At 31.9% G+C, this 20,427-nt stretch overlaps 1 protein-coding gene across 1 annotated transcript; it reads right to left on the bottom strand.

Moving 5' to 3' along the window:
* Positions 1 to 266: 266 nt before the first annotated feature.
* Positions 267 to 6,958, bottom strand: LOC123262154 (sodium- and chloride-dependent glycine transporter 1-like). Its single transcript, XM_044724272.1, has 12 exons — positions 6,218 to 6,958; positions 5,438 to 5,569; positions 5,220 to 5,374; positions 4,894 to 4,976; positions 4,555 to 4,822; positions 4,361 to 4,464; positions 4,056 to 4,293; positions 3,837 to 3,965; positions 2,215 to 2,314; positions 1,043 to 1,143; positions 719 to 871; positions 267 to 498 (listed from the first exon to the last, which is right to left on the bottom strand). Exons 1-12 carry the CDS (start codon positions 6,375 to 6,377, stop codon positions 331 to 333), a joined length of 1,791 nt encoding a protein of 596 aa, XP_044580207.1. The 5' UTR covers positions 6,378 to 6,958; the 3' UTR covers positions 267 to 330.
* Between the last annotated feature and the right edge of the window lie 13,469 nt (positions 6,959 to 20,427).

Below are 20,427 nucleotides of genomic sequence, written 5' to 3'. Positions count from 1 at the left end.
GGTCTGTCGTATAAATCAACACTCGAACTGAATATAGATTTATTTTTTTTCTGCACTGTAAATTCAAGCTCTGACATTTTGTAAAAAACGCAATAATGACTGTTGAAAGTTTTAAATATTAGAAATATTGGATAAGTTTATAATTAAACAGAAATTTATCTAATAAACAAACAAATTAATTGCCGAGGAAAATGGGATCGGTCTATAAATAAACGAAACAATAAACAATAAAAAAATTGACGTGTCAGATGTTTTTTTTTTTTTAAAGAAGCAGCTTAAATTAATTAATAGATCGAAAAATTATTAAATTTTGGCTGGTGAATAATTGAATTAGAGATTCGTGACTTTGTAGACATTAACATTGATGTCCGCTAGCTGAGAGGGATTATCTTGGCTCCTGGAGATGAATTTTTTCCATTCGTCGAAGTCGAGCTTTTCTCGAGGTCCCCACTCGGGAGTCGGACTTATGCCGGCCTCGAATCTTTCTTTGAAGGTTCCCTAATTACAGGAAATAATTAAACAGTTTAATTCGGCAGAAATATTCACTTTGATCTAAGCTACTACCGAACTAATTTATAACTCATAACTTTTTAATCGATTCAATCTATGTATCTATGTATGTATGTATGCGCTAATTTTGTAACTAATTACAAAATCATAGATCGAAAATTGATCCAGCGGGAACTAATGAATTTTTAAATTTAAAAGTTATAGATACCTTGGCGGTGATGAAATGATAAATTGCATATCCGGGGATGCAGAGCATGCTGGCCATACAAGAGCACCACCCGATATAAACTGCCCATTCTGGATACGGGACGCCACGGTACGTGATTCGGGTGTTGAATATTATCGTCGTTGCGAAAATGAACTAGAAATAAAAATAAAATCATTGCAATGAGGGTTTCATGTGACGAGTTTTGGTTTATTGCTCAAATTTCATTACAAGGTTAGGTTAGATTGATTTTTGTTTATAAGTCAGATCACATGCTTCGAGTCGGGAATCGGGGAATTAATACTTCTTTATTATATATTGACTTACAGATAAAATTATTGGCGTGACATATTTCCACGCGAAAGGCCACCAAGGATGTATTTTTTTACCGAGCATAAATTCGAGATCTCGGACGAAGTTGTCGCAGCCTGATGAAGGAAATAAACTTCAATTAATATTTTATACTAAGGTAATAAAAAACGGCATTCGTTAAAAAATTATAAAATTGAAAAAAATATTAATTTATATTAACAATTATTTTTTCGACCGCTTGTATATATAAATGAAAGTTTTTGCGCCTATTGGTCAAGTGACTAGTAAATCAAATTCAAGCCAACAGATGAACGCTTCACGTAATAATTACCGTAACTCCTATTCTTTCCCGCTTCACAGCATTATTTAAATTTGTAAAAATGCTTGTCATAAGATGGACAGTGTGGCTTAATGTATATAGAATAAGCGAAAGTGAAATTTAATATAGACCGGATAGCTCAAATGGTAGAGTAGCCGACTTTGCATAAAACTGTGAGATGGTTTTTTTATATTTAAAATTTTATTTTTTTTACCATCATTATCTATTTAAAAGATCGTTACTTGATAATAATAATTTAATTTAAACTTTCTATTTTTAAATTAACAGTTTTCAGGAGAGATGCTTCAATAAGAAGACCACTTGAATATTTATAAACAAAATTAATTATTAAGTTTTTATAAGGTATTTATTACTTAACCATGTAAAATGAGAATATTTTAAAAATAAATAACCTTTTTCAAATCAAATCAAAAAAGTAGAGTAGCCGACATGTCTTCGGAAGGTTCTGGGTTCGAATCCCAGTCCTAGCTATCTAATAATTTTTTCTCGCATATTCTATAAACTCACATTAAGATGATCCTCTCCACATTCCTTTCTCAATCCTTTCCTACCAATTATCCTGTTACGTGAATGTGGAACGCTTCACGTAATAATTACCGTAACTCCTATTCTTTCCCGCTTCACAGCATTATTTAAATTATTAAATGGACATTCCATCTTCCCTATTGGTCTAGCTTTACTAGTATTCAAGTTCGATGGATCCCCATCGAACTTATGTAAAGAGAGGATGTCTCTTGACCAATAGGAAAGATGGAATGTCCACCTGTTGGCTTCAATTAGATTTACTAGTCACTTGACCAATAGGCGCAAAAAACTTGAATTTAATTAATTTATATATTTATATTACCGTAGATCCATCCGACGATTATTACTTCAGCGAGACAAATAGATATTACGGAAATTGAAGCTGCATACCAGTCAAACACTTGCAGCAGATACATTCCACCCTGGAAAATTGATTTATAAAAAAAAAGTTAGTAATAATAGTATATTACACTACAAGGGCAGAAAGTGGAGATTCTCTCAAATTTCTGACGTGTAGTGTATACTAGTTTTCTTGCTATCCGATCGAAAGTACGCAAAAAATTGCTTTGAAAAAAAATTGATGCCTGCCCCCGACATTTGCGGCACGAACGAAGCGAGTGCTGCTGGTCGAGGGGGCAGGCATGAAATACACCTGTCAATAAAGATATTAATTTATAATCTATCATATTACTACTTTCTTTTGAGAAAAGATCTTAATTTAATTTAATAAATTTAAAGTTATAAATATATTATAAATTAACTCTGATTTTAAGAATAGAAAAAAACAAAAAAATGGAATAATAATCGTAAAATGCATAGAAAAAAATCTGTTTGTGCATTTTTTTAAATAATTATTTGTTCAATAATGAATTTATTTATTTGAATAGTATATTACACACCTAGGGGAAGTAAAGTAGAATAAGCCTCAGATCACATGTAATTGTTGGCCGAGGCGAAGCCGAGGTCAACAAACATGTGATCTGAGGCTTCTTTATTTACTCCCGTGGAGTGTATAATATTTTTTTCTGCGCCCAGGCGGAAAGTGGCGGTCTGCCGCTGCGCGTGCTGCGCTTTCCGCCTCTGTCGGACAGAAAATAGTATACAAACCTATGGCAGGAAAATAATAAATATTCAGATCACATATATGTCGACCTCGGCTTCGCCTCGGGCAACATATATGTGTTCTGAGACATTTCTCATTTTCTGCCACAGGTGTGTAATATACTATTTGTCCGACGAAGGCGGAAAGCGGCAACTTAGTTTAGCGCAGCGGGATGAAAGTTGTCACTTTCCTGCCCGGAGGGCAAAAAATGTCTATCAGAATAAAAATATTTCTCGTTTTTTTTGTAATTTAAATATTTAATAAGTCTCATTTCATTAAAATAAATATTTATTTTCTCTAATTAACTTAGTTTCAACCTAAAATCATCGACACATAACAAGACAGATACATTCATAACAATCACAAGTAAGGTTAGGTTTATAAACATAAGTAATAGAGTGAGCGCGACTACCGACTTTCGGACTTTCTGCCGCCTCGTGTCTCGTTGTCAGTGCATGAATACATTATTTCGGCTCCCCGTCGTGGGGCGCATGCGCGACTTGATCACGGCATAAAACTGAGGCTTTCTGCCGTGAAATCGCAGCGGGAACCCCGTACTTTCAACCAGCGTAGTAAGAATAGTATATTACACACCTAGGGAAGTAAAGTAAGAAATGTCTCAGATCACATGTAATTGTCGGCCGAGGCGAAGCCGAGGTTGACAAACATGTGATCTGAGGCTTTCTTTTTTACTTCCCGTGGAGTGTATACTATTTTTTTGCTCGACGAAGGCAGAAAGCGGCAACTTCGTTTAGCGCAGCGGGCCGAAAGTTGACGCTTTCTGCCCGTCGAGCAAAAAAAATATTTATTACTTTCTTGTTTTATAAAAATTAAAAATTTACATTTGTAACAAACATGATCGATCCGAGGAACAAAATAAATAATGATGTCATGGTAACTAAGAGTTTGTGTTTTTGGCATTTTGGATAAGCATCTGTGATACTCGATATGATGGCTTCAATTTGTACAAACTGAAAATTTAGAAAAATTATTAGTCAAGATATAGTAATTTTGTCTATAAAAATTACATTATTTGTTACTTTAAAAATTTATTTTCTTACACAACTGTCCATCCCGAGAAAATACAGCATCGAGAAAAACAATATCGACCAAAACTGCGGAATCGGAAGCATTGTTAAAGCTTCTGGGTAAGTTTCGAACGCTAAAGAAGGACCACCTGTAGCGACTTCTTGGATCGGAAGACCTGTACTGTAAGACATGAATCCTAGCACGGAAAAGACGACAAAACCGGCAAAAATACTCGTACCACAGTTCAAAATCGGGATCCAAACGGAATCGCTAGAATGTCAATAATATTTTTTTTAATTCGTTTAAATTTTGCGAAAATAGTTGATTATTCACTTACTAACGATTGTCGTTCTTGAACTTGTTGTAACTAGCCATATTGACGATTCCCCCCCATCCTGGGCCAAGAGAAAAAAATATTTGTATTGCAGCATCTGCCCATACCTATCAAAAAATTTTTTTTATTGTATTCAATAAATTAAAATTTAAAAATGACAAAATCAACTATTAATATGTAATTAGAATGAATTTTACTCTTAAGTTTGTCAGCTCCGACCATTTAGGCATGATGTAAAACAGTATTCCATCCATCGCTCCGGGTAGTGTGACACCTCTTACTAGCAGAATAAATAAAATTATAAAAGGAAATGTTGCTGTAAAATAGACAACCTTTCCGACGCTTTTTACACCATTACAGATACAGAGGAATACTATTATCCAGGACACGGCGTTAGCAGTAAATAGTGGCCAAACTATTCCACCCATTTCGTGGACTCCTGATGATATTTGAAGTATTTGTAAACTAAAAATAATTGTAAGTTAAATATTTTATTAACATATTAATTTAAAGAAAAATAAAAAATAAAAATTTACTTAAAAAACTCTTCAGCTGGAGTTTTGACTTTTTTTAGTATCCCAGTAATTTTTGATGTATTCCTAAACTGAGCATCGTTGATCTATAAATAAATTTCTATAATTTAATTATCAAAGTAATATAAAAAAATTTTATTAGGATTATAGATCCTTGTCTAAATTATTCCAAAAATTTGACCCTTAAAATTGAAATAATTATCAAAAACAGAAATTTTAAACGAATCTTATTTGAAAGATCTATAGTCCTTGAGTAAGAAAACAGAGCTCACCCAAACGCGCTGCGTTTAAGGATCGCTTTATTGTCTATAAAAATATTAAAAGAATACTTTTATGCAATTGGGCGTGTTCCAAGGATTATCACAATCTTCCCAAGGCAGTTTACTCCTTAAAGACATTATCAAAAACATTATTGGGTAGGCTATAACAACATTGTAGTACATTGTGCATATAACATTAACAATAACAACAGCAAACCCTGCTCCTGTATTTTTAAAAAATAAATTAATGAAATTAATTTATAAAATTTTGATTGTTGCGGTTTTACCTTTGAAAATCGGGCTGATACGAAAAACAGTAATGCAACCAGTTCCCGCGAATTGTCCTAAGGACGACTCCATGAAGAACAGGGGTATCCCGCATGTGAAGAGCATCAGTAAGTAGGGCACAAGAAAGGCACCTAAGGGGAATTATAATCAGTTACAGCCTTGATCTCAATTGGACTATTTTAAATCTAAAAATACTTATACGACACTATATTTATTATTGCCCAGTATTTTTTTATTGTTATTATTGTGGAGCAAAAACAATGAGTTGTTACTCCAAGTGGAGACCAAAAATAAAACAGTGTAGATTATTTAATAAAATAAATAAATCACATCTAATAATATCTCCCCAACTGAACAGGAAATCATTTTCTGGGTATAATAATGAAAACAGTAATAATAATAATAAATACATCCTATGAATGGGCAACTCGTTACTTTCACCACGTTGTTATTAATATTTAGCTTGACGTGACAAGATAAATATATATTCTATTGAAAAATTTACATGGTTTAATTTGAATAATTTTGTTATTGTTGATTTTCTTGTACGTGAAATAAATTTCAATAAATTAAATTTTATTTCGTCAAAAATAGTATCACATTAATTTAAATACAGTGTGAGATAATCCTGAAAATTCGCATAATAATAACGTATAAATATTCCGACATTTATTTTACACAATCATAATTCAGCGATGACAGATTTAAAAAAAAAATTTTTTTTACCCGGGAAAAAAATTTCAAGTTTAAATTATTTGTAACTAAAAATTACAACTTACCTCCACCGTTGCGATAACAGAGATATGGAAACCTCCAAACATTTCCTAAACCAATCGCGTATCCAGCACACGAGAGTAGAAATTCAGTTTTACTCGCCCACGTGCCGCGGTTTGGGGTCTTTTTGTTGTCTTCACGTACTTGAACGTCATCTTTTGCCATTTTCAATACAAATCAATGACTTAAAAAATATTATGTTACAAAATTTAACTATCACTACTGTTTGAAATCGAAGGCGAAGAAGTTGTTATTCACTGAAGTCATTTCAAAATCCTTGCAAGTAATTTCAAGAAAAAGGTAATTTTATTACTGAGATAAATTTTCAGAGGAACAATATAGATTGAGACATTACTGCGGAAGAGAAATAACTAAACGAATCTTGACAACTGACACGACTGACAATGCTCTTTGTAATATAAATCTCAAACAGTAAGTTCCTCAAACACGTCCCCAGTTACAACTACGTACTACGTTACGCTGCATACTACATGTATATGGTATTAAATAAAGAGTATAGAGAATTAACAGACAAATAGGATGTAATAACAACGGTCATTATGTTGATAGGCCCTACTACTGGTATGCTGGCTGAAAGATATTCTGATATGAATAAATTGATGCGATATGATTAGTGTAATTGGTGAAAAACTTTACGAGGGGACAATCTACTATTAGTTTTATGTCTTTATTTCAATCTCAACTCGCTCTGATTTTATCTTTAACCATTTCTTCAATCAGGCAATCTTAAGTCTTAAAATAAATTTCACAGAGCAATTTTACAATTTGTAGGAAATTCAAAGATTGAGCACTTAGTACTCTTTTTGATTTAGATAGATAGATAGATAGATAGATAGATAATAATTTTATTGGATTCTGGAGCCTAGGCTCCCTCAGAACCATCATCAAATATACATTTATAATTAGTGTATGATGTACAGAGTTTTAGATACATAAAAATAAAATCAAAATAAATATAGTAATTAACAGTAATAACATGTTAATCATGCTTATAAATAATATTTGTGTTATACAAAGCTCAACAACCTTCAATAGCAGTAATAAACGTTCAATATAGCAGATCAATAATTTTGGAAATAATAATCATAGCACAGTCTACGGAATATTTCGAAACTTTCGGCTTTTGTAATTTAAGCTGGCAGCGCATTCCAGATACGTATACCACGAACAAGAAACGAGTTATCATACATACAACAATTAGATCTAGGTAGCCGCAGATAATCTTCCCTTACATCACCTCTACGCAACGCAACCGGCAAAAATTCTAAGTGACATTTAAATAGCTGACGATAATTTAAATATATTTTTTTGTGAAATAGGCATGCTATAAAGTAGTTTCTTCTGTCACTCAGCTTTAACCAACGCAGCCTCTTAAAGTACGGAGTAATGTGTTCAGCCCTCGCAATTTTATAGATATAGCGAACACAGCAATTCATTTTGCGCTGTAATCGCATTTGCGAGTAATTAGTAATATTGCAGTAAGCCACACAACAATAATCAAACACTGGGAATATTAACGTGGTGACAAGCTTTATACGCAGTTTTTCGTTGAATATTTCATTATTAATCTTCAACTGCGCCAGAACCCGCATTGCCCTATTACTAACACTCATAACCTGATTTTCCCAAGTGAGAGTGCTATCAATTAACACGCCAAGATACTTAATTGTCGTATCGTAATCAGCATACTTACAATTATTACAGTTAACTTTAACTCTACTACCAAAAATCACAGCTTTTGTCTTCGATGGATTTACTGACAAATATAACTATGATGAGAGAATTTTTTGTACAACTGACGGCACACGTTATTTTAACATACTCCGCAGATATAATACAATCCCGGAAATCCCAGAATATCAAACGCTGGAACTTTCTTCTGTAGGTTAAGACTGCTGCGCTCTTATCGACGTTGGCTCAACTCGGAAATTTTTGATTCAACTTGAGAAGAAATTATAGAGAACGGACTTTCGTCAGACATCAGAGATGGCAGCTCTGTCTAAAACAATTACACCGGATTATTATTAATACTTATGTTCATGTTTTATATTTATGAATCGGTTTATTGTATAGGAAACTTGAAAATAAGAAAATGTATATTTTAAAAATATATTGGATGTATGAGACAGTGGACATAAAACATTGTCCATTTGTCATGAAGAAGGTAAAAGCAATCTAAAATATTCTGCAAGGTGACCTTTCATCCGTAAAAGGACATACATAATAAAGAAGTGGAATGGCAAAGTGGTCTAAGCAGAGAAGAGTACTACTACTACTATTACTATTTCTGTCGGCTGCTATTTGCTAGGATAGTGAGTGTATAACGGATGTATTAATGTTGTATCTCTTTCTCTCTTCGCCACCTAATATTGGCTATCCTCTCAGGACCACTCTGCAATTGCTCTAATGCATCTCCACTCGAACATTAGTAAGGGTGAAATACACTACGTCTGTTCCTCGTTTCAGCTACAGAAAACTCCCAGATTATGTTTGAAACACAGCTCGCATTCGAGATTTAGCTTAAGAATTCTAATATCCACGTTGTTATTTATTCAGCTATTAGCTGTTGATGAATAATTATAGAATTCGGGGTAAATAATTTTGATTTTAATTTAAACAAAAAATTCTTTAATATTTTTTCTGAAATTCAACCAGCCAAATTTTTTGAAAAATGCATGAGATTTTGAATGTTAAAATTTTTTTCCAATAAAATATTTGTTATTATTTAAATGATAGTCGAAGAATTTTTGATATGTTGATAAAATTAATTTTTTACTTTTTTACAATCGTCAATTTTTTAAAGAAAAAAAATAAAAAATTATATGACCTATTATACTTATAAGTACACAGAAAAAAAAATAATTACCTATAGAATAATTTTTTATGATTTAAGGAAATATTTAAAACAAAAATTTATTTAAATAAAATTTTTTCTTGCTCCAAAATGCACAGAAAAAAGTAAAATGTAATATTCACTCGGATTCCGGTTAATTTTTATAGTTTCAAACAGTAAAGCGGACATCGGGGTGGCAAAATATAAATATTACAGAACTTAATGTAGAAAGTATAAAAGCCACAATTTATAATTTAATATCCAAAACAAGTGATTAGTAGCTGTCACTATAGTAAATAACGACTCTTTCATCTTAAAAAATTACAGTTTCAAACAGTAAAAATTGCCATTTCAATATATAGTCCATATTATGAGGAGAAGGGGAACTTAGATGAAAGAGAAGGGGGTCTCACTCTGGGAGAATTTAACATTTGAAACAGTAAAAATTATACTTTTAAAATATACATTTTACCAGTCCAAGCAAGTCAATAATTACAGTTTGATTTTTAGCGTTGCGTTTAAAATTTACCATTTTACTTTTTAAATATTGACGTTGCTTGTATTACAAATTTACTAACTTTATTTTATACTTTTTACATATCATAAGATCATTTTTTAGGTACAAAATGATGAATATCAAAGTCTGAATTCTTAATTATATTTTAACATTTTAGACATTTACATAGCGAATATTACTGTTTGAAATAGTATTTTCTTCCATGTAAAGAGTAAATTGGAACGTTTAAATGGTAAATATTATAAAGTGAATAGTAAAATCACGATTTTACTGTTTGAAATGGTAATTTTTAACAGTTGATCATTACTTATTATAAATCGGCTGTTATTTATTACAGTTTACTTTTTTCCGTGTGACTTCAGTTTTCCTTAAAATTTTCTTGATTTAAATAAACTTTTTTCTGGGTCAATTTTTGTGTGTAAAAAATTATGTTGAAAATAAAGTCTTACCTTAAAAATGTTAAGTCCTACTTGACTTTAATTTTTTATACTAATAACTACAAACTATCAATGTACAGCAATTTAAAAAAATTGAAAAATTATAATCATCTATAAAAAAGTTCATTATTTTTCAAGTATTCATTAAAAATAAAGACATACTTTAAAAACGATCTTGATGTTATTGTATTATGAAAAATATAGAAATAAAATTTTATGTTGATATTACTTGAGAGATAGCTTGTTAAAAAGCGATTAAAAGATTTGAAGCTTATATAAATATTATTATAGAGAATTTTATTGTAGTAATAATAATTCAAAACCTTTTACCAGTAAATCCTATTAATTATTTTTCAATATTAAACAATTAAAAAATGATTTTATATTATTAACAGTGCAGAGATTTGATTCATACTAAGCAAAGATAATTATAATTATGATTATATATATATATTAATGAATAACTTTGGTGGCCGGTAATAAATGAAGATGATGATTTATTTAGCAAATGCTTTGTGTCACGCACGCTGGTATAAGTAATGATAAAATACGACGTTAACGCAGCACAATCCATCAACATCAGCGAGAGCATGTTGCGTGGGACAGAGACTACAGTTATGTGTGTACACATTGGGTCACGTATCATAATTATGAAATGCATTCGAGTCCTACATATCATCTGTCGTGACATTCTTCAGTGTCTTTTTCAATTAACGCTGGCTCCGCTATTTTATATTAATCGGAAAATCCCGCATCATTATTTATAAATTTACTCATCATATTTTTCATTCGTTCATTTGCTTGCGAAAAATAAAATAATCAATTTTAAATTTTGCATTATATTCAATAGGATAATTTACAAAAAAATTTCTTCTTTATAAATTACAATCCTAGCTCTTTAATACTTCAATATTTATGATTAATCGAAAATAAATTTCACGCTTAAAAGCTCAGTCACTTAAAAATAAATGAAATTTACGATTGAATATTCGGGAATAATTCGATCGAATATTTGAGTATTAAAAATGGAATTATCTTGTGAAAGTTTAATGAAATCTAAAATTGCAAGCGCTTAAATTCTTTTTTGACTACTCGATCGAGTGTTCTGGTACTATAATAGCAGTTCCGAGAATACCGTGACAAAATTCACTTTCAATAAAAAATTGATATCTATTTTCTAAATAGAACTAAACCTTCATCATTCCCAATGAAAATACTATTACTGAATATCATTCAATCAATATAACTATAAATTAACTTTAATTCACCACAACCTCCATTTACTTGGCTGAAATAAATTCATTTTATAAATTAAACGCCGCCGAGTTCATTCGATACATCAATCAATAGAATATTTAAATGTAATCTCTTACTGTACATCCAAAAAAAAAAAAAACAGATTTTATTTTTTATTTAATTAAATTATACTCAATTGTAAATTTAAAAAAATTATTAATATCTCGGCAGCCAAATTAATTTGGTTCGTCATGTGATTTTTTAGCGTCAGAGTACATCCATTTAACCGACATTCAATTTACCCGGGCATATTTTTTATTTTTTTCGCTTCTGATATATCCGTACACGATTTCCCCACAATGCCCGCCCGGTAGAAATGCCATAGACCTCTGATTTACCCCAGAAGCTAGTCGATCACCAGCACCCGCACTCCTCCCCCGAAGCTTCCCCACCGGAGGATATCGAGGGAGAAAAAGCAATTATCCAAAGACCGTTCTAATTAATTGCCAGGTTTTTATCGTTAAATTTATAAAAATTTACCTCGATCGCGACTACCCATTCATACTTTTTGAGGAGAAGTTGCCTCAATCCGGCTTGATTGATTGAAACAACCTTTTTCTCCCCGAACAAATTACTTACGCCCGATAAAAATTATCTGATGCATTGGAGAACTTTTTGGTATTGGTGTGGTGTAAATGATTTGCTAAAAAATTTTGAACGCTACGATTTGTAATTTTTCGAGTATGTGAATTTTTGAGGCAATATTGAGAAGAAAAAAAATTATATGAAATTTTTTTACGGATATTTCAAATTTTTACAAAAAAGATTGTCATTGATTTCGTGATATTTTTTTTTTTTAGGCGAAATTTTGATTAAAAGCCAGAATTATAAACATGCAAAATTTCTTTTCATATGATAAATTACTAACAAATACTTTAAAAAATTTATGTCAAGTTTCAATTTGAAAACAGCAATTATATTTTTCAAAAAAATTTGACTTTTTGGAGCATCAAACAAAATTTTTATAAAGGTAATTTTGTTTTATATAAAAAAATGTATCAAAAAATAATACATATTGAAATAAAGAAAAATATTGATGTAATTTTTTTTAAATAATTTAATTTATTTGTTCCATCAAACTAAGAAAAAATATTAATTTTAAAATTTCTAAAAAAAGAACCCATTTTTTTATTTTTATTCAATAAAAAAAATAAAGATTTCACCCCGCGGATTTTTTTTCATTACTAATATAAATAAAATATTTCTCCGTTGATCATTTTGAAAATTTCTTACAGTGTAAAAAAAAAAATGAATAATTAATAATGACCGATAATTATTAACACCTCTAATAATAATGTATTCCGATAGTTTTAAATATCACACGGTATAGTCTGGGTATTGTGATGGCAAGAGACGATTGTTATCTCCCAGGACAACAGTCTCCGATAACACGAGCCCAGAAAGCATAATTACTGGGCTGTGCTCTGCAATAATTAGTGCAAGATAATTAAAGCGCACCGAAAGATGAACGATATCGTCTGTCGCTCGTTAGCCGGCAGTTTTGATGTCTGTATTTCGTCCAAGCTTTCATCGCGGTTTCCTCGTTAATCACACGTTCAAACATATCACATCCGCGCCTCTCACTCCTTCCACTCTCGTATCACAAAGTCAATTCTGAACGTAATTTCAACGAGCCGTAGATTCGATTTCAGTGTGCAGTGCAAGCTTCGGCAACCAAAGCTTCCGGGCTTTATTTTTATCAATAACCATACTGATATCAACTTTGATAAACTAATTTTTGTTTACCCGTTTTATGTTTTTATGGAATTTCAATACTTTTTAAGTGAAAGATTCATTTTCTTCAATTTTATTAATTATTTCAATTAAAAAAAAAAAATAATTAAGTGTTAACATTAAAAGTGGTTTAATAAATGTTGATTAACAATCAATACATATTTGTTAATAGTTAAAAAAATATTTATTATTTTTTAATAAATGTTTGTTTGAGTCCTTGAATAAAAAGTGTGCATAAAAATTTAACTTTGACACTTTTTCCTACCCTATAACTTCACTAGAAAATTCCATTAGATCAGGTACGTTACTTATTTTTCATTATGCAAAATTATAGAGTTAATACATGAATTTATTAAGAGTCAAGAAATTGTTGTAATGCAGTGTAGTGTGATCGATTACTCAAAGGTTCAATAAAAATAAAATAGATGATAAAATGTTGACAGACATTTATAAGTCCTTGGGGTGGATAAAACTCACATATAGAACGGAGAAAAAAACGGAGTGATAAAATCAGCGGTTAGAATTTGTCTCATGAGTACAACGTAAATGATGGTAGTGAAGAATGAAAAGCCAAGTAGATTGCTCAGGGGGCGAAAGATCTGTATTTTTTAGCCGGATTCGGTAGATCGAATCTGGAATGATCCGATGAGACAATCTATCGACGGAGAACACAAGACAGGCGTGGTCGCTGCGCCCGTTTGCAAGAAACGTTCGTTCTGGTGAACGTAAAAAATAAAAAACAGCCCCACAGGACGTAGGACGTAGGACATCGGATTTTTTTTTTATCGAGAACGAGAAGCCAAAAAACCGCGACAAGACTAACAAAAGTCGTTGGATAATACGACTCGCCGAGGGAGATTGTGATGATGATTGGAGAGATAACGAGAGTGAGATAAAAAATTCCACCCCTTTTTATGGCTCCGATGCCACGCGTTTCCTCTACTCTGTTCTCTCTACGCCGGATTTCGAGTATTAACGGTCCTTTTATACACTTACTGTGCTTCTACTCCTCAGCTCTGTGCTCTTTCTATATCTGAACTTTTTGCTCCGATTCTAATACCAAAGAGGACTACGACTACTTTACGGTACTTTTCGTGATCCGACGACTTGCTGACGTCAAGAGCCGTTACTCCACAGACAAAATTACCCGTTTGGAGCTTTCACCTATCCGGATAAATGCGCTGTGATCATCTGGCAAATGGGGATCCGATATGTGTACGCTTTCCTGTTAGAGAGGTAGCAGCTCCTTAAAATAAAAACACTAAAACTATCCTTGATTACTCCATAGATATGTTGGACTCTGTCATTTTATTTTATTATTATTGCCAGTGCTGATAATGCAAATCTTCCTTAATTCAATGGTAAAATTTTTATTATTGTGTTTTATTTATTTTTATTTTAATATTCAGTTTTTTTTTAATATTAAATATTAAATATTTTTTAAAATTTTTTGTTTATACAATTGTTATTTAAAATATTTACATTTGTAATTTTTACTTAAGGTAGTTTTGTCTGCATAATTAAAATTACAAATTCAGAGTATCCGATTGATAAAAATAATTCATAAAAAACTACCAAAAAATGTCTTAACTTTTAATTGTTGTTCAAAAAATGAATATTAATTTTCGAATTTTAAAAATAAAAATTTTCTGTCTTTTATTATCAATTTTAGAGAAAAAATGTGATGACAGTTGATATTAAATATTAAAAATATATGACACTGTATTATTAAAATGCAGAGATAAATAAATAAATAATAAGTAAGTACTTATGGTAATTAGAGTAAAAATTTGATAGGAGCGATGTCCTTGGAATAAATAATAAAAAATAAAAAAGAAGAGAAAGTAGTTGTATATTTATGTATAAATATATATCCCTTGGCCCATTTAAGTCTCATCTAGAGGGTTGAGGGCTTGGAGTAAAGCTCGGGTAATTTATCACCAAGTGTACACTCGGCACTAAATAAGGGTGGCCCCTATCAACTCGGCTGTCCTTCTCTGTAAATCTCATTCCAACGTCAGTCCCGCATAAACCTCGCGAATTGTTAGTGACTGTTTCTCAATCCCCTTTCCATTGAACCTACTCTGCCTATAGAACAGAATACGCCAGGATTCGCTTTTTCCTCTGGATCGTCTCTACTGGCTCAGCTCAGTACTTCTGTACTGGTTCGGTGCCTTACTACGTTTCCCATCTCGAGAGAAACAGAACAGAGCAGAGCTGAAATTGCTGCACCAGATTTTCGCTGTTGTTTATATCTCTATACCGAATTCTCTCTTTAGTTTTTATCTTCGTCCTTGTCTAATGTTATTCAAGACTTGGATTAAAACGTGTACACTTCTTTCAACTTATTCCCGTTTGCAATCGAATACTCCGCCTATCGCAAACGGGATTTGTATCTTTTTTATAGCTGACTCAAGGAATAAACACATAAAAAATATGAATAAAGTAAAGTACCGATAAATTCAGAAAATAAATAAATATTAAACAACATTTGTTTTAATTTTGAAATCAAAGAAATTCTTAAAGTCCACTTTATTATTATTTTTTTTTTTTAAATTAAATTAGTTTGTCTAAAAAATTTGCAGAGTGCGTCACTATTACAAAAATCAATTTTCAATAAAATAAATTAGATAAATTGTTAACTTAATTAGTATGAAATAAATGTAATATAATTTTTTCAATAACACAGATGAATTGGATATAAAGATATAAACATGGACGGTGTGATTTAATGTATATAGAATAAGCGAAAGGAAATTTAGTATAGACTGGATAGCTCAAATGGTAGAGTAGCCGACATGTCTTCGGAAGGTTCTGGGTTCGAATCCCAGTCCGAGCTATCTAATAATTTTTTCTCGCATATTCTATAAACACATTAAGATGATCCTCTCCACATTTCTTTCTGAATCCTTTCCTACCAATATCCTGTTACGTGAATGTGGAATGCTTCCCGTAATCATTACCGTAACTCCTATTCTTTCCTGCTTCACAGCATTATTTATATTTGTAAAAATGTGGAACGCTTCACGATTTTGCGTGTCATCCTTTTATGGATGTTTTTTATTTATACCTATTTCGTGACTGAATGGTAGTTACGGACAATGTCTCGGATAGCTTAACTGGTAGAGCCTTTGGCGCGTAACCAAACGATCCGGGTTCGAGTCCCGGTCTAGGCAGTCCGAATTATTTTTTTCGGTTACCGAAAATTCCTACTGAGTAAGGTGTCCCCCCCCCCTTTATCCTTCATTTCCCCAGTTCCCAAAATTTGTCTTTAATGACAAATTTAGCTATAAATTATGGCTTATCTATCGGACTGCCCAAACCAATGGAAGTTTCGACTTCATGGTCGATGAATAAAGAAATAATAATAATAATAATAATATTGAGTCTGTAATCCAACCGCGATCCAGATCGAAAATTCATAAGCTCTTTTCTGCCAATACTCCCACAGAAAGTTTATATTTCTATTGTTTAATAAAATCACACCAGTCATGATTCTCTATCTAGTATTTCAAATAGTAAATAGAAATAAAAAAAAAAGGAATGACAATGAAAACAAAAATAATAAATAGAAAGAGTGAATCAAATATTAAGCCGAGAAAAAATAACCAACATCACTCTTTGTCTATATTCTTCCATACATGCATGACTATACGTGTATGCACACTATATAATACCTAGAGTTATATAATATAATACCCAGAGCGGATGTATGTACGAAGCAGAGTGTAGGCGTTGGAATGACTCAATTTAGTAGACTCGTTTATCAGTTGACATGAAATTCGCACAATAGTTTTCTATGCCTATCTCTTTTCCCGCGTGTAAACCTGAGTGTTGTGTGTTCACTTCGATAAAATTTGATTTCCTATACCGAGATTACAATTCTAACTATTCTATTCATTTTATTTTAACAGAGAGCTATCTTTCATAAGACTGTTATGATCTATGTAGTATTAAAAATAAAATTATTAATAATCATTCAAATTCTATACTGATAGAAGGATTTATTTATAATTAATAACCTTCATTAACTGTTAATAAATGATTTTGAACGTTAAGTGATTTAATAAATATTTGTATAAATAAAAAAATTTACTCTCAATAAATTAATTTTTTTTTAAATTAATAAATTTTTCTAGCAGTGTATATTATTAATTTGTATTATAAAAAAAGAAAAAAAAACTATAAAGAAAGTGGACTAAAGGTTGGCGGGTTAGTTTTCCGTCGGTTAATTCTTAATTTATCTTTATGCGTATTGTGATGTCTCCTCGGGAGTGTCGGCTCAACGGGTGGTGGCCTGCGAATTTGCATCTATCTTTCTAATTTCGTTGAGCCAATCTGCATGTTGTTATGCCACTCCATGGGGTGAACGACGGCCCGTTAAACCGTAGGTCGCTTAAATAAACCGTTCCCGCGAGGCTGCCTCTGCACAACTACTATACCTTCTTCTTTCCTCTCGGTCTCGCTCTCGTGAAAACCCCTATTTTCATTTCACTTTATTGGGTTTTTGTCGTGTCTTTACTCAGTTCTCCAAGACACCCCGCAATACCGAGTACAATTGTAAATTTAATTTTAAACTTTAAAATGCTTGAATTGCCGTTGGTCATTTCGTTTTCTGGTCTATTTAATTTATTTCAGAAGCTCAAATTAAATACTCTTCTGTAATCTCCATTTATTTTAAAAATTACTGCCAGCTAGTAGATACAATTTTTGTGTCTTAATAAAAAAAAAAAAAATACCTTAGAAATAAATAAATAAATAAATAAAGTTAAGACAGAAGATCACTTATTAAGTTCATTTTATTTTATTATTATTACATATTATATAAAAAGATAAAGAAGTAGAAGATGTTTTTGTCGGTGATCTCACAGGATTACAAGAGCATTAGGATCTAGATTTGTCCGGTAATTTTCCTTGAGATTTGTAACCACTCACCATAAATAAAAGTTAAGTCTCTATCATTCTCACGTAATAAACTTCTTGACATTCTTTATCTGTCGATTAATCGGGAGCTTTGAGTTTCAGATGGAGATTTAGATTCTGGTTAGACAAATGGAACAATGTCGAGCTAATAGACGGCTAGATTTCATCAGCAAATCAACAATCATCTTAAACTATCGCATGCTGACTCACTTGTCACTCTGCAGTCGGTGAACCGCGCAGTCAGCTACGTACTATCACGGCAAACAATGCATCGTTAAACGCATTGGTCTTTATCATATATTGAGTCGACGACATCAGATTCTGTCATCTGTTCTTAAAAGTTTCAAAGTCCTAGTCAGCACCTGTACTAATCACTAATACTATTCACTAAATTCATCTGTTAAATGTCGGTTTAAACATTTTAATTCATCTGACAGAAATTTTATTTTGGTCAGTTTAAAATTATAACTTTTTTAAATTTCTATCAATTTTAAAAAATTGCAATGATTTTTGATAAAATTTACGAGATAAATAATTTCAATAAAGCAATAAATTAATAAGTGAAAATTAAAAAAAAAAATTTTTTTTTTTTAATTTAATTAAAAATTTTTAGTGCATGTTAATATTTTTTTTTAAATATTTTTTGTAAAAGAAATATTCATTTTTTGTTTTATTTTAAAATTAAAATTCAATTTAAAGTTAAAAAAAATTTTTTCTATAACGAAAAATAAAACGATAAAGAGGAAGGGAGGAGTGTAAAAATATATGGAAGAAATAAATTTTCGATAGCGACAACAAAATGTCGGTAATAAGGGGTGTTAGAAAATGGTTACCCTGATGAACCCTGAATCGCGGCATTACGAGAACTGATTGCACGAAAACTGTACACGCGAATGGGAGGGATGAAAAGAGAGGTAATGGTGACTAGAGAGAGAGAAAAAAGAGAGAGATAGAGACAGACTGGTGATGATCTGATGGCGCATGAGGATGCGGATAAATTAGAGGCTGGAAAGGGATGTGGGTAGCGAAATTCAGCAGGGACGGCTGTAGCTGCGGTCACGTATTGCCAGGAGCCTAGAAGGGGTTAGGTACCTTGCTCTACTCGACTCGGGGTGTAAAAGATTGTAATAGAAGGCCTGAGTTAGTCTCCGTGACGTGTGATGTCGCGGCGGTGCTGCTACAGATAGTTGCGATAGATATGGAGAATGGTATGAAGAGAGGAACGAGTCACATCGACTACAAAAGGGAATGAGTCGAACTAAATTATGGATCGCACTTCAGTTGTTCGACCTCGGAGTTGGGAGTAGGCGAGTCTGGGGTAAATTAGGAATCCTAAATTGTCCCTGGAATCTCGGGGAATTACCCACAGAATTATGATCTGATTAAGACCAATGTTCATTCACGGTGATTTCAAATAGAGCACGTGCGTAGAATAACTCATTAATTATTTCAACACTATTCTGGTGAGCTATCGATTCTTTTTTATAGACAACTATTTAGATAGTTTTTGTTTCGTCAATTTTAGTATTTAGTTTTTTTAACTTTCCGCTGAGAAAATTTAAAATTTTCAAAAATCGGGAAGTTATTGTTTTTTCTTTATACCTCGGTTGAAAGTACGCATCTTTTGTACCTATTTCGCGGCAGAAAGTTAAAGATTCGTGCATTGATTAAGCTACACATTCGCCTTCTATAACAGCGGAAGCAAATGCTTTCGCTGCCGCGACTGACATTAGTCATTTGTTACTAACTATGTTTTGTTTACGCTGATCATTTACGATTGATGGTACAATACAACTTGGTTATATTTCTTGCTTTCTTCTACTTACATGAAATATTTCATATATAGATAGAGATATAGATAAAAATATAACTGTCGTAAGAGTGAGTAGATCATCCGATGTAACTTTATAACCAGGTTGTACTGTACTGAGATTCAGTTTGACAGTGACGTGTGTAAAATGAATCAACTTTATTTAATTAATGAACTATTTAGAAAAATGTACGCAGTAACAACAATTTAATTTGATTTTTATTAATTATTGTTAATTTTCAGATAATATGCTCGTTTTTTCTATTTTTAACCGAGAATAATCTTTATTATGTTTGTTGAATTAATTTTTTTTTATTTGATGCCTGCCCCCCCCCCCTCCCCCCCGACCAGCAGCACTCGCTTCGCTCATGCCGCAAATGTCGGGGGCAGGCATCAATTTTTTTTCGATACAGTACATGAAATATTTTACGTACTTTCAACCGGCTATAAAGAAAAATAGTATACACTACACGGGCAGAAGTTTGAGAGCTCTGAACTGCGCGCCGTGATGCCCTCGGCTACGCCTCGGGCATCATGGTGCGCAGTGCAGAAATCTCAAACTTTCTGCTCTGATAGTGTAATATACTATTACCACGTTTTTCGAAAATCGAGTTTTCATCAGATCTCGACGTTTTGAGGTCCTA

This window comes from Cotesia glomerata, linkage group LG1, assembly GCF_020080835.1.
Source record: "Cotesia glomerata isolate CgM1 linkage group LG1, MPM_Cglom_v2.3, whole genome shotgun sequence".
NCBI lineage: Eukaryota > Metazoa > Arthropoda > Insecta > Hymenoptera > Braconidae > Cotesia > Cotesia glomerata.
This window is presented reverse-complemented; position numbering and strand designations above follow the sequence as displayed.